Here is an 11,863-nt window from a genome sequence, read left to right as displayed (position 1 = left end):
AAAATCCTGAATACAAAGTGAAAATTATTGCATAATAACTAAAAAAAATAACATAGATAAATATACAACAAAAAGATAAGATTCCTATAACCTAACTTCTATACATCATATCATATCGTATGGCTACAAAATTTAAAGAAGCTTAGGTCTGACTATCAGCATGCATCTTATGTACGCACTTCAACAATGGGTTCAGGCAAAATTCAATGAATTGCAAGCCCAGGTAGCTGCCTGCACCTTTTTCTCTAAGTTAAAGGATCAACCAACATTACATTCTTTCAGTTGGAGAAAGGTTTGTTTTCCACCAACAATTTTGGTTATTAGGTGGCTTGCTGTCACTTATTCTTCCACTTGTTGTCCTAGGGTTCGACTGGATCACTTGTGCATCCGATGTGTTGGGAACTTCTGTCAGGAACTGTTCCCAGAAGACGTCATTTTCCTTGCCCGGGATGGAATGATCAGTAGCCGCTGCTGCTTCTACCTGTTTTTGTAAGACCTGACCAGTCTCTGGAGGACTAGCATGCTCTGAGTTTACCCCACTTTCAGAAGATTTTGGCTTAAGATTGACTATGTGGTGAAAAGATGGTATCGGAGGACTGTCAGCCAGCTCAGGAGATGAATTAATATCTGTTGAATAAGGAGTGCATGGATGTGATGTAAGTGAGCAAAGTTCACCATCCATGTCATAGTCTCCAGAAGATGTCTGCATTTCAGTAACAACAATTGGAGAAGGCTCTGCCTGTGATGATATACCAAAATCATACACTCGTTCACCCATGGTTTCTCCAATTCCGTAAAGCAATGTTTCCCAACATTTTATAGATGATTCCAACTCCTCAATCTGTTCCAAATTCAAAATAGGAGCAGAAGATGCTCCCAGTTTTGCATTCTGAGAAGTCAAACTGTGATGTTCTTCTCTGTTAAATTCATCATTGGATTCATTAGAATTCAACAACTTTCTCTTTTTGTTATGAAATTCTGACTCTTGCTTGAGCATAGACAGAAGGTGGGGTTTGTGCATCAGTTGAGCCAAGAAGACCATCACCTGTCTCTGTCGGTCTTCCATATTCTGAAAACGCTCAGACAACAACTTTATTTGAAACTGAAATTCCTGATTCTCTTTCTGATGCCTCGGTAGCTGCAATTGAAGCCGGCACTTTTCGTTACGCAACCTCTTAATTTCTTCTTCAAATTCATTTTTTTCTATCTCAGTTAAAGGTACACTAGACTTCCCTTGGTGATTCAAGGAATGGCTATGAACTGGCTTGCGTCTATGAATATTCTTTAGAAGATGTTTCTGTCCTCTGATAAATTCCTCGTTTGCAAATTCCCATTGATCAGGATCAATCTTCCTGAATCCCTAATCAAACAAAAGGAGCAAGTTTCAACCAAAGCATAAAAAGTCACCATAATACAGGGGAAGCATCAACTTGGAAAACACTACAAAACAGGGTGGTCAGGGGCTGTCAGTGCAATCTTGTTATTCCATCATTTCGATACCATAAAAGTCATATGATGAATTGAAAACAGGCAAAAACTAAAGCATTCATTTTCAGATCAAATAAAAACAGAGGTTTCAACAATGCTTGCAACAAGATATAGTAATATGAAGAAAAACATGATCATGTACTTTAAAATTGTATAGGGAAACACATTTAAAAATGAGAAATGGATTGATGAGCTTCCATATGAATAAGAAATTTGAGCAGATGAAAGAGAATTAATTGGAGATTAAAAAAGGGAAAAAGAAGCCATTTCCCAAGTGAAGAAACATTACATAAGTATTCAGCTGCCGGACAAAACTTGAGAAGTTATCGTGCTTGAAATATCTTGGCAGCAAATCTCTCGAAAAATCTGGTGGATTCAATACAATGAAACTATAACCAGTTTCACTCCAACAAACCAAGGAGTTGGTCATTGGATCATCCACCATCTCATATGTCTTAGTAAGAAAAGGCGGCGGCGCGTTACAGCTTCCCTGTGATCCATCCATTTCATTTAATCTCTTCAAAACCTTGAATCTGTAATCTCAAGAATTTTGTAGCCAAAGCACCATGTCCAAAAACTGAACTTTTTCAGATTTTGATATCCAAAACAGGATCACCCCAAGTGAAAGCTACTTTTAGAAGAACACTGTAGCATAAACCCCAAAACCCCAGAATTTGAAACTGAGAAAGGAAGAAAAGTGAGGGTTCCTTTATCCAGTGTGAAATTGTCAACAGGGTTGGATTATCAGAAACTAGTGGAAAAAAAAAAGAAAAAAATGAAAATTTTATGGGAGAATAAGCTAGATAAAATATAGAAAAAGAATAAGAAATTGAAGAAACAATCACGTGTACGGAAGTTTCTAACAATTCAAAAGCAAAACTTGGTGATCAAGCAAGAGAAGGAATGGTTTTTCAACCGTACCGATAGAGGAGAGAGTTGAAGGAAAGAAACGTCAAGAAATAGACTTTTTGACTTGGGAACAACCATTTGAGAGAGGGAAGCTACAAGCCTTTATAATGCTCAAAGCGTAAGCTTTTTCGTAGGACCTTTTACTGGGTCGCCCCATCCCTCGTGGGTTTATGTTTTTGGTCGTTTTGAAAATTCTCAAGGGCAGAGCAGACAGGGCAAGGGAAAGATTTCTTTTTGTCATTTTGTTGAATGGTTAAGTTGAATAAGAATAGAAAAGAAGACTTCTTTGACTGCAGCCATTGTTGCCCCGTGGAGCTCTGACTTTGACCATTGAGAAAAGAATAAATCTAATGTTTCCTAAACCTCCACGTTTACAAAGTTAGAGCTCTAGAATTAACAACATGCAATGTTTCTAATGCTGCTTTTTTCATTTATAAACCAACGGCCTCCAATTCCTTTGACACACAAATAAGGATCAAGTCCAACCTTTCTTATCATTTTAAAAGGTTAACACTTGAATCTTCTATGGTATTAAAAGGTTCAAAGATAACTTTACTTATTTGCTCTTGATTTATGTCCGTATAGCATTGAATTCTAAAAGTACTTTTGATTAAAAGTTCATTTTCCAATTCTAGTTTAACATTGTGGTTAAGAAATTAAATTTTATAAATCAAACACAAAAAAAATTTTAAAAATATCTTTGCGATTGAAAAATACTTATTTTTTGTCTTATAATTTTAAATTTTTATTATTTTTTATATTTTATATATTTTAATACACTAATAATTTATTTTTATTGTAATATTAAATATTTAAATCATATTTGATATATAAAATTATTGATAAGATAAAATTATTATTATCTTATATTATATTTTATTTGTATTTAAAGAGATAGATAAAAATTATAAAAAAATTAATATTTTTTTATAAAATTATTCAATTCTTTTCACGAGTAAATAATTATTTTAAATCGATAAATTTAAATTTATATATATACTTATATTTTTAAAAATTATATCAATAATTTAAATTATATAAATTTTTAAAAAAATAATTTTAATAAATAAATAAATTATTTTATTATGATTCTAATATATATTAAATATAAAATACTTGATATTATTTAATATAATTATGTTTATAATATAATTTTTTATTTTATTATATTATAATTTTATGTACGACCTTAAAATTTTTAATTCACATTTTTCTTCTCATACTTCTAAATACTTTTTTTTTTTCCGAACTGAAGCTTTTAAAATCTCAAACAGCAATCCTAATGTACACCTTAATTGATTAAAAAAAAAAAAACAAAAAGAAGTGGTGCCCTAATAAATTCAGGAATCGAAAAGTCTCATCTCTTTATTGTTAGATATTTTAATCTGCAGGGTCCCACCACAAAATATCTCTTACGCATTTTAGATTACATGAACACAAGCCAAGCTTAAAAATCCACAAAATTTGCAGAAAGTGCATAGCCATCCATCTTCACTAACCTTTGCAGTTGATATCTTCGGAAAACTGAAAATGGAAAGCGAAGCTGCAAGACGCAGAATCAGCACCATTTCAGGCCATTTTTCACCCAATGACGATATTTTTTCTGCCACTCACCTTCTCCCCATGGTAAAAGTTTCCATTTTCTCTATTTTTTTCCTGAGAAATTGCAATAAACTCATCATCAGTTTTTAAGCTACTATCATATCTGAGCATGTACCAAAGCGTAAAAGCTTATTTGGCTGAGCTGTTTACTGCTTTGGCTACTCTGAAACTGAATAAAACTTCAGTTTCAATTCTTCAATTACATGGTACTTAGCTGAAACTTGGCTCTCAGGCAATCTTTTCTTAGCTGAAACTTGGCTGTCAGACAATTTTTTCTATCTGCCTTATAGGACAAAAGCACGAAATGTTGACCAGGGAACAAAAATTTAAGCCAAAACTCAACGTGATTGCAATATATATATATGAACCTTTTATGCCTGTTCTATCATGGGTTTATCTCATAATATGGAAATAATTGTGCCATTTGAGTGTGTAAGTGATCATTTAAAAGTTTAAACCTTTGAAAATTAGGCTTATCAAAATTAATCATCAGTTGTAATTTATAAAGAAGCAACTCAGATTAATTTAGAGCTGTCTTGATTCATATTTACTTGATATTAGAAATGGTACTTCTAAAATGCCTTGGGAATGTTTGTGACAGAAATCGTAATTGTTTGTGAGCTATACTGATTCTCAGATGTGAACTGATGAAGTCTCTATTTGGTGCCTGCTATCGCACCCATATATATAGCTTGTTCATAGTGCATAGAAATCAAAATGGTGAACAAACAAGTACTTACCACGAAAAAACAGAAAGGATTAATGCAAATTGCCCGAAAAACAAAATTGCCAAAGGTTTAATCTGACATAAGTGACCGTGAGGTATCTAAACTAGGAATCCATCCATCAATCAGTTGGATGGACAATCTACTATGTTCACTAAGTCAAACTGGTGAGGCCAGAGCCCGAATCTATCTGATAGTGAGCAAATTTTGTGTTCCTGTTGAATGGTGATACAAAATCGATTCATTTTTCCGGTACTTTGCATAACAGAACTGCAGTGGGAGTTTGAACTCTGTGATCCGGAGGTGTGATAATAGAATGTATTTTGCACGTCAGGGGTCTGCATATCAAGCTTGTTTCATGAGACAGGTTTCAAAAGATGAGGTGCTTACCTTTCCACTCAAACAGTATTACTTGTTCCTATCATTTACTAGCAACCAATTCAACCATTCTATGTTGCTCTGCCCCAGAGAACTGCTCCTCATTGTGCTGCATCCCCCAAGTCCTCTTGTACTCCAATAGAGAGTTCTAATGATTCTGAAGCACCATTATTTTCTAGACGTACAATGGTGGAGCCAAACTTATCAAATTTGGCAGCAATCCAGCCTCTGGGACTAGATTGGGGATTATCCCTGCCTGACCCTCCTAAGTTTGCCAGACCAAATAAAAGCACAAGTGAAGAGATGCCATTACAATCTAAGAAGAAAACATGCTCCAGATCTAATGGTAAGTAATTTTGGTTTCTGAACAAAATATTCTTGATATATTTGTTTTATATATTTTAGGCTTAGCTCATTTAAAAACAAAAGTAGTGTTGTTGATATGAGTATATAATTCTTACCTGTTAAGCTGTACAGAAAGCTGAAAATTCATTTTCGGTTCAATCTGTAATTTTCAGAAAATAAGTAAATCATCTAGGCTAGATGGATTTCACAACCTGGTAAAATGTTTGAACGCTTACCAAAGAATGCAAGACTTGATCTGAAAAGAAGTGTATGTAGGTGCAAATTGCAGTACCATATTTTACTTTTAATGATTTATAAATTGTTATGAAGAGAAGTCAACAATCACCTTTTCTTACATGGAAAGAGAAACACCATCATATCCCCCACCCCCAACCCCAAGAAAAAAAGAAACAACTAACATTTAAGGGTGACAAAGAATCTGGTTTCATCTTTCTTATAAATTAGATTCTGATTCAGGTTAATTGTTTTTCTTTTTTTTTATATATATATATATTTCATCCAGGCATTGAATGGCTCCCTAGGATGGATATCGCAGAATCTGGACCCAATTATGTTATGGTGGTAGAAATTCCTGGGGTCAGCATCAGTGACATTAGAGTGGAGGTTGATGACCGAAAGTAAGGCTAATATGTTATTATTTATGTTCTTACACTGTTCCAAGATCTTTCATTTTATATTTGTCCTAGTCAAAAACCAAAAAATAAAAGAGAAGATCTTGTTGGTGTGGAATTATGCATCTTTGTAATGATCTTGACAAAATTTTCTCTTATCCTTTCTAGAGGATACTTTATTTATCTAAGATTCAGATATACATGTGAAGGACAATTTATTCATTTTATTTTTCACTTTGGGATGTTGGCTTGTCATCTCTTGTCACTAATAAACTTAAATTAATCTTCACACTTAATCTGATAAGAATATGTTTTCCTGACAGTTTAACAGTGACTGGTCAGCGCACTAGTCAGTGTTTGAAACTAGCAGCTGGTTGCTCTAATGACTCAATCTCTTCATATCACAAGAGAGAGATATCACAAGGGCCGTACCAGGTTGTGTGGCCACTTCCTACTAATGCAAACAGGGACAGCATCTCAGCTGAGTTTGTGTAAGTCATAAGCATCATGTATCTTGAATTCTTCTTGAGTTTATGCTTCTGCTTTTGGATATATCATCTAATATATATTTCATAAAACTAATAGTAAGATAACTTCCTATGAGTTATGGCATCTTGGCATCTGCTAAAATTCATCTAAAAACATTCTATCTTTCACTTTCCAAAATTAACCCTTGGATGTGTATGTAAGTGGAAAGTTAAAAAATATCATATAATAATCCGGGAATAAAAAAGAAAAGAAGAAAGGGAGGTTTGTGATGACTTTTAAATCTTTTATACCAGGTAATCTAAAATCCTTATGAATGAAGATAATCAATTTGGTTGTTGTGGTCGGACTCTATTATGGATTTCTGACCACATTATCCATTGGTCCCTCTCTAGTTTTATCCTTTTGCTTCTCTACACTTGGAATTAAATAATTAAATAGAGTATGTTCTTAGTTTGACCAAAATTTTGGCTATTAGCAACTGACAATGAAAATAAATGGATTAATAGCAATCAAGGGTATAGAACTAGCAGCATGAAGTACACAGAACTAGAAATTTTATCAAGGTACTTGATGTCTCCAATCAAAAAGAAAAAAATAATAATAATAATCAAACCCTTCCAAACATTAAGAAAAATTGCATTTTATTTTCTTGGCAGATGACTTAATATGCTTGTTTTCTCCATTTTGACAATGTAGTTTTACATTTGAGTAATCTGTAAATGAACTGCTAGAATGTACTGATTAAAGAAGTGTGTTCTAAATATGGATGTAAAGACAACAAAAACCAGTTGGTTTAGATAACTTTCATCTATGAGGGGTTCAAGGTTCAGTCAATGAAATCTTTCAGTTGTCATATTATGTTTCGAAACCCCACGTTGTTGTAGTTGGATATAAGGGTTCTAATAAGCATAAACTCGAGAATGTTAAACTTTGGAATTGTTTCGTTGAATCAGATGCAATTTTTTTAATCTCCTGGTTTAGCGGAATATGCCTCTTTGTTATAATAAATATGTACTTCAATGCTTTAACGAACCTTTGAAGAGGTTGATGAACTTTTATATTCATATCCAAGCATTTAAAAACTTACAAATACCAGAAGATACTCATGCGGGCGGTTCTATTGCTTCTTTTGATGCAGGGATGGATTTCTACGTGTTGTTATTCCTAAACTTTGAGATCAACTGCTGGTGGAAGCATACATGCACATATACAGGAGCGCTCTGATGAAAACTTTATACCAGCTTATGTACTATGCTGATATAAACCGAGCCAGTACTGATAAATGCCTAGCTACTCTCTGTTTCTATATGATCGATGATCTGTTGCTCTTATTGATATTAATTGTTGATGCGTCTAAGAGCATGAAGTATTTTGTTCTTTAAGGTGTATCCTCTACTGTCCTAATACGAGGATAATGATCAGTATTGATGCAGCACCAATGATCATAGAATAGTATGTAAGAATTTATGAGCTATGATCACCATTTAAATATTCCATGACTGGTATGTTGTTCAGCAGATATGCTATATCATTATTTTATGCAAAGTGTTTATGCATGATGTTAGTCTGTGTTTATATATGCTAGCAATATATTGATTGGTTATAACTATGCTGAAAGTGACACAAATTCATTCAGTTTATAAACCTATGGAAGTATGATGAAAATGTACTAGTAAGTTTTTGAAACGTCTAACCGTTTATGAATGCGAATATAATCATCATCTTGTTCAAAAGTGCACTTGGGTTGAAATGTACTCTCAATTTGCTTCTCCAACCAATCTTTGCTCGAATGTTTCCAAGGAACCCCATCAGTTCCTGGGCCCTCAATTTAGAGATATCCATTAGTTTCTTCCATAACAGCTACAATAAGGCCACACTTTTCAGCCAAGCTTATCCAAGAGTTTTCAGCAATCCTTTTGTTTTATCACTCATTTGTTCACCATAAATTCTCATACGATTTACAAGTCCCATAAATCTAGAAGAAAAATATTTTAAGCGTTTCATTTTCCTTCTTTTTCATGGTTACTCTCTTCCAAGATTTTGAAGGTTAACTCTTCTACCAATTTTAGGCTCGGAACTCTTCTTCTAATCATGAAAAGTAGACCTTATAATTCACAAACCGATATTTATTTATTTCATGTTAAACATATGTAAAATACAATTGTGTCATTGTTCATGCTAAAGTGCCAAACATGAAACATAGTTTTTAACTTTTACCAAATCAGCTTTTGCTAAAATTTTTAATTGTGTTACTTTCATATTTTTTTTGTATTATTTTTGTATTATATCATCGTGTCATATGATAATTTTATAATTTTATAGAATTATTGTAATGTTTTATGGTGCATTTTTGCTTAATTCTTAAGAAAATGATGAAAATATACTTCTAATTAGTTAAAATTCTCATATATAGGTAAATTTAGCCATTTGAGTGAAAAGGAAGCAAAATTAGAGAATTTGAAGCAATTTGGATCAATTTGGTAGCAATCTGATCTCCTTGGCCGAACCTAAAGCTGGAAGAGGAGTAGCCAAGTGTTGAAGAGTTACGAGTCGGAATTGAGCTTAGTAAAAAGTCCATGGAAGTTTGTTAAAAAGAAGTAAAGTCATGTTTTAAGTGACCAAAGTGCCCAAGTACTTCTTTGAGCTAAGGGAGTTTATAATGAAAAGAGTTGAAGAAATATCATTCAAGCTAATGGAAGGAGGCAGCTACTGAGCAGTCTTAATGAGATGAGTTGGGAGCTGAAAATTGATGAATTATGATTAAGGAATTATTGGCTGAGTTGACATTTGAAAAGACTTTCACTGACTTGGCACACATGCGGGTTTGATGACTACTTTGATGAGCTGGAAAAAATCCAACTACCTAGCTGCTGACTTGGCACTTTGGAAGGTTACTATTGTTCCATGAAGATTAGCTCGTCTATAAATACGCGAAGAATGGGCGGTTTCCTTTTATCATTTTTCATTTGTAGTTCTCTCTAGGCAGTCCTTTCTTCTCTACAAAGAAGTGGCTGTTTGGCAGGGATTTTCTCTCATTTTCTTGCACATTTTCTTATTATTTCAATTTTCAGCACATTTACATTCCTTTAAGCCTTCTTTACAATTTCAAGCTTGTTCTTTAGTTCAAACACTTTAATTCAACGCAATTTCAATTCAGTTTTTAAATTCTGCTCATTAATTTCCTGTTCTGAATTTCCTTTCGGTTTTCTTGTAGTTTCCTTATGAATTTCTATCTAAAAAATTCTGAGATTTTAAGCACTTAATCTTGCATCTTGGATCCTTGCGTTCACTGTAAATTTGAGAGAAAATCCATGTCAAATTGAGAGGAGTAGTAGCTAGAATTTACGGTTTCCTCTATTCTGCTTCAAGTGCGATTTGCGGCTGTATGGCTAGATCCAGCTGCGCTTGATGCTTTTTGAAGCAATTTTCTCCTAGTTCTTAGTTTAATCTTCAATCTAGAGGTAGTTTCTTACTCGTGCTCTTTAAATTCCTTGTTTTCTTTTAGATTTTTAAAGAATTATTGTTGTTTGGTTCGGTTTGCTACTTTGCTTGCTGATTCTCTTGTTACGGTTTTACTTTCCTTGAGCTTGTGATCTTTACTTTTAGATAATTTTTGTTCATGATCTCTTACTTTACACCTAGATTACATGCATTTTACTTTCAATTAGCTCAATCCTTTAATTTCATGTAATTGCTTGTTGATGTAATGTTGTTATAAGCTAAATTCTGTTTTCTTGGTCTCGTTGCGATTTTGCAAAGTTCAGTTTCAATCAAGTTCATTGCTCTTCAGTTATAGCTGTTAATTCTAGTTTTCTTGCATGCTATTTCATTGTTGCATTTTTGTAGATTTAAGTCATTTTAACACTTGTTGAATGTTATGTTTTTCATGTTCGGTTTTATCATTGAAATTTCCTTTGTTAAATTCTGTTTTAGTTCAATGCTGTCCAATTTACATTTGTTACTTTCTTGTTAATATTGTAGGACCTCAGTTGTTGATTGTTTCTAATTTTATGCACTTTAGATATAGTTTTGTTAATAGTCGAATGCTTACTTAGTTCATGCATTAGTGTAACTTAATTGCACTCCAAATTTAATTCTATGCATTCCTTGGTCTGGGTTAGTTTTTAGATTACTTCACTTCTTATTCCAAACGAGTTAAATATAGCCGAGATGTTCACTTTTGGTATTTAGACTTAATTCAAACAACTAAATTCTCAAAGGAATCATATTTACTTATTATTTTATTACTTGATATAATTTGTACATTTGCAAAAAAGTAAAATCATCGTACTTAAAATTACATGGTTGACACCGGCATTGGATCTATGCTTTTTTTCCTATGATTCCTTTCGTTTAAGTAGAGAAACTTTTAATCAGATAAAGTTTGGATGTAATTAGAGATTTGATCTAGTCTAGTGAGTCAATGTAGTGAAAAGCTCAACTTAAAATTTTTTTTTCAAAATTTAATTTAAATTTGATCAAATTCTAATTTTTATGCTTGATTTTATTTAAAATAAAAATTGAATTACTAAAATTCATTCGATTAGTAATTAAAAAAATAAGTTTGATTTTCATATTTAATTTCAAACTTAATTATCTGTATTCGAATTCAAACTCTAATTCGAATTTATATATACGTGTAAAATAATATTTTTTATTTAAAATAATAAAATATAAATTAAAACATTAAAACTCAATTAAATCCATGAATTATTTAAATTGGATATTAAAATACTTAAATTCGATTTACTTAATAAGTCGAGCTGCTCAAAGTTGAATTTAATTCGATAATGATCAAATTAAATATAAATTTTATTCAAATTAAATTCAAATAAATTATTAATATTAATGTATAATTTACACTTAAGATAATATTTGCAAGGAGAAATAAGGCAACAAAGTGAAAAGAAAGAACAAGTGAAAATTTAACGAGAAGCTTACTTTTATAATTAACTGTTGGATGAATGTTCATCAATGATTAAAAAATTTTAAAATTTCTTTAATTTTACGTTAATGTAATCGAATCCTTCCTACACTAAATAAATGTAGTTTTGTTTTCGTACGAGTAACTTACAAGTTTTATTCAGACTCCCACCAGTTATCACGTCATCAATGAATTAGGAGGAAGCTTATTATTTGCAAAACTCTGCATTACATTACAAATTAACAAGAAATTGAGAAAAAAATGCGTGCACCAAATCCCATATTATTATTTTTATTTTTTATGAAAACAGAATCTGTGGTTAGGTTCCCACATCAATTGACTTTGAAGCCTAACGATATTGTAGTCAAGTT

At 32.3% G+C, this 11,863-nt stretch overlaps 2 protein-coding genes across 2 annotated transcripts; one reads left to right on the top strand and one right to left on the bottom strand.

Moving 5' to 3' along the window:
• Positions 1-7: 7 nt before the first annotated feature.
• LOC111316788 (heat stress transcription factor A-4c-like) lies at positions 8-2,464 on the bottom strand. Its single transcript, XM_022918927.2, has 2 exons — positions 1,778-2,464; positions 8-1,360 (listed from the first exon to the last, which is right to left on the bottom strand). The coding sequence occupies exons 1-2, from the start codon at positions 1,991-1,993 to the stop codon at positions 269-271; spliced, it is 1,308 nt and encodes a 435-aa protein (XP_022774662.1). The 5' UTR covers positions 1,994-2,464; the 3' UTR covers positions 8-268.
• Positions 2,465-3,830: 1,366 nt separating this feature from the next.
• ACD32.1 (alpha-crystallin domain 32.1) lies at positions 3,831-8,124 on the top strand. The gene is made up of 6 exons (XM_022918926.2): positions 3,831-4,023; positions 4,993-5,106; positions 5,193-5,448; positions 5,971-6,085; positions 6,403-6,570; positions 7,707-8,124. The coding sequence occupies exons 1-6, from the start codon at positions 3,928-3,930 to the stop codon at positions 7,741-7,743; spliced, it is 786 nt and encodes a 261-aa protein (XP_022774661.2). The 5' UTR covers positions 3,831-3,927; the 3' UTR covers positions 7,744-8,124.
• Positions 8,125-11,863: the final 3,739 nt, after the last annotated feature.

The sequence above is a fragment of the Durio zibethinus genome, chromosome 24, assembly GCF_047325235.1.
Source record: "Durio zibethinus cultivar Kanyao isolate XHJ-2024 chromosome 24, ASM4732523v1, whole genome shotgun sequence".
Lineage (NCBI taxonomy): Eukaryota > Viridiplantae > Streptophyta > Magnoliopsida > Malvales > Malvaceae > Durio > Durio zibethinus.
This window is presented reverse-complemented; position numbering and strand designations above follow the sequence as displayed.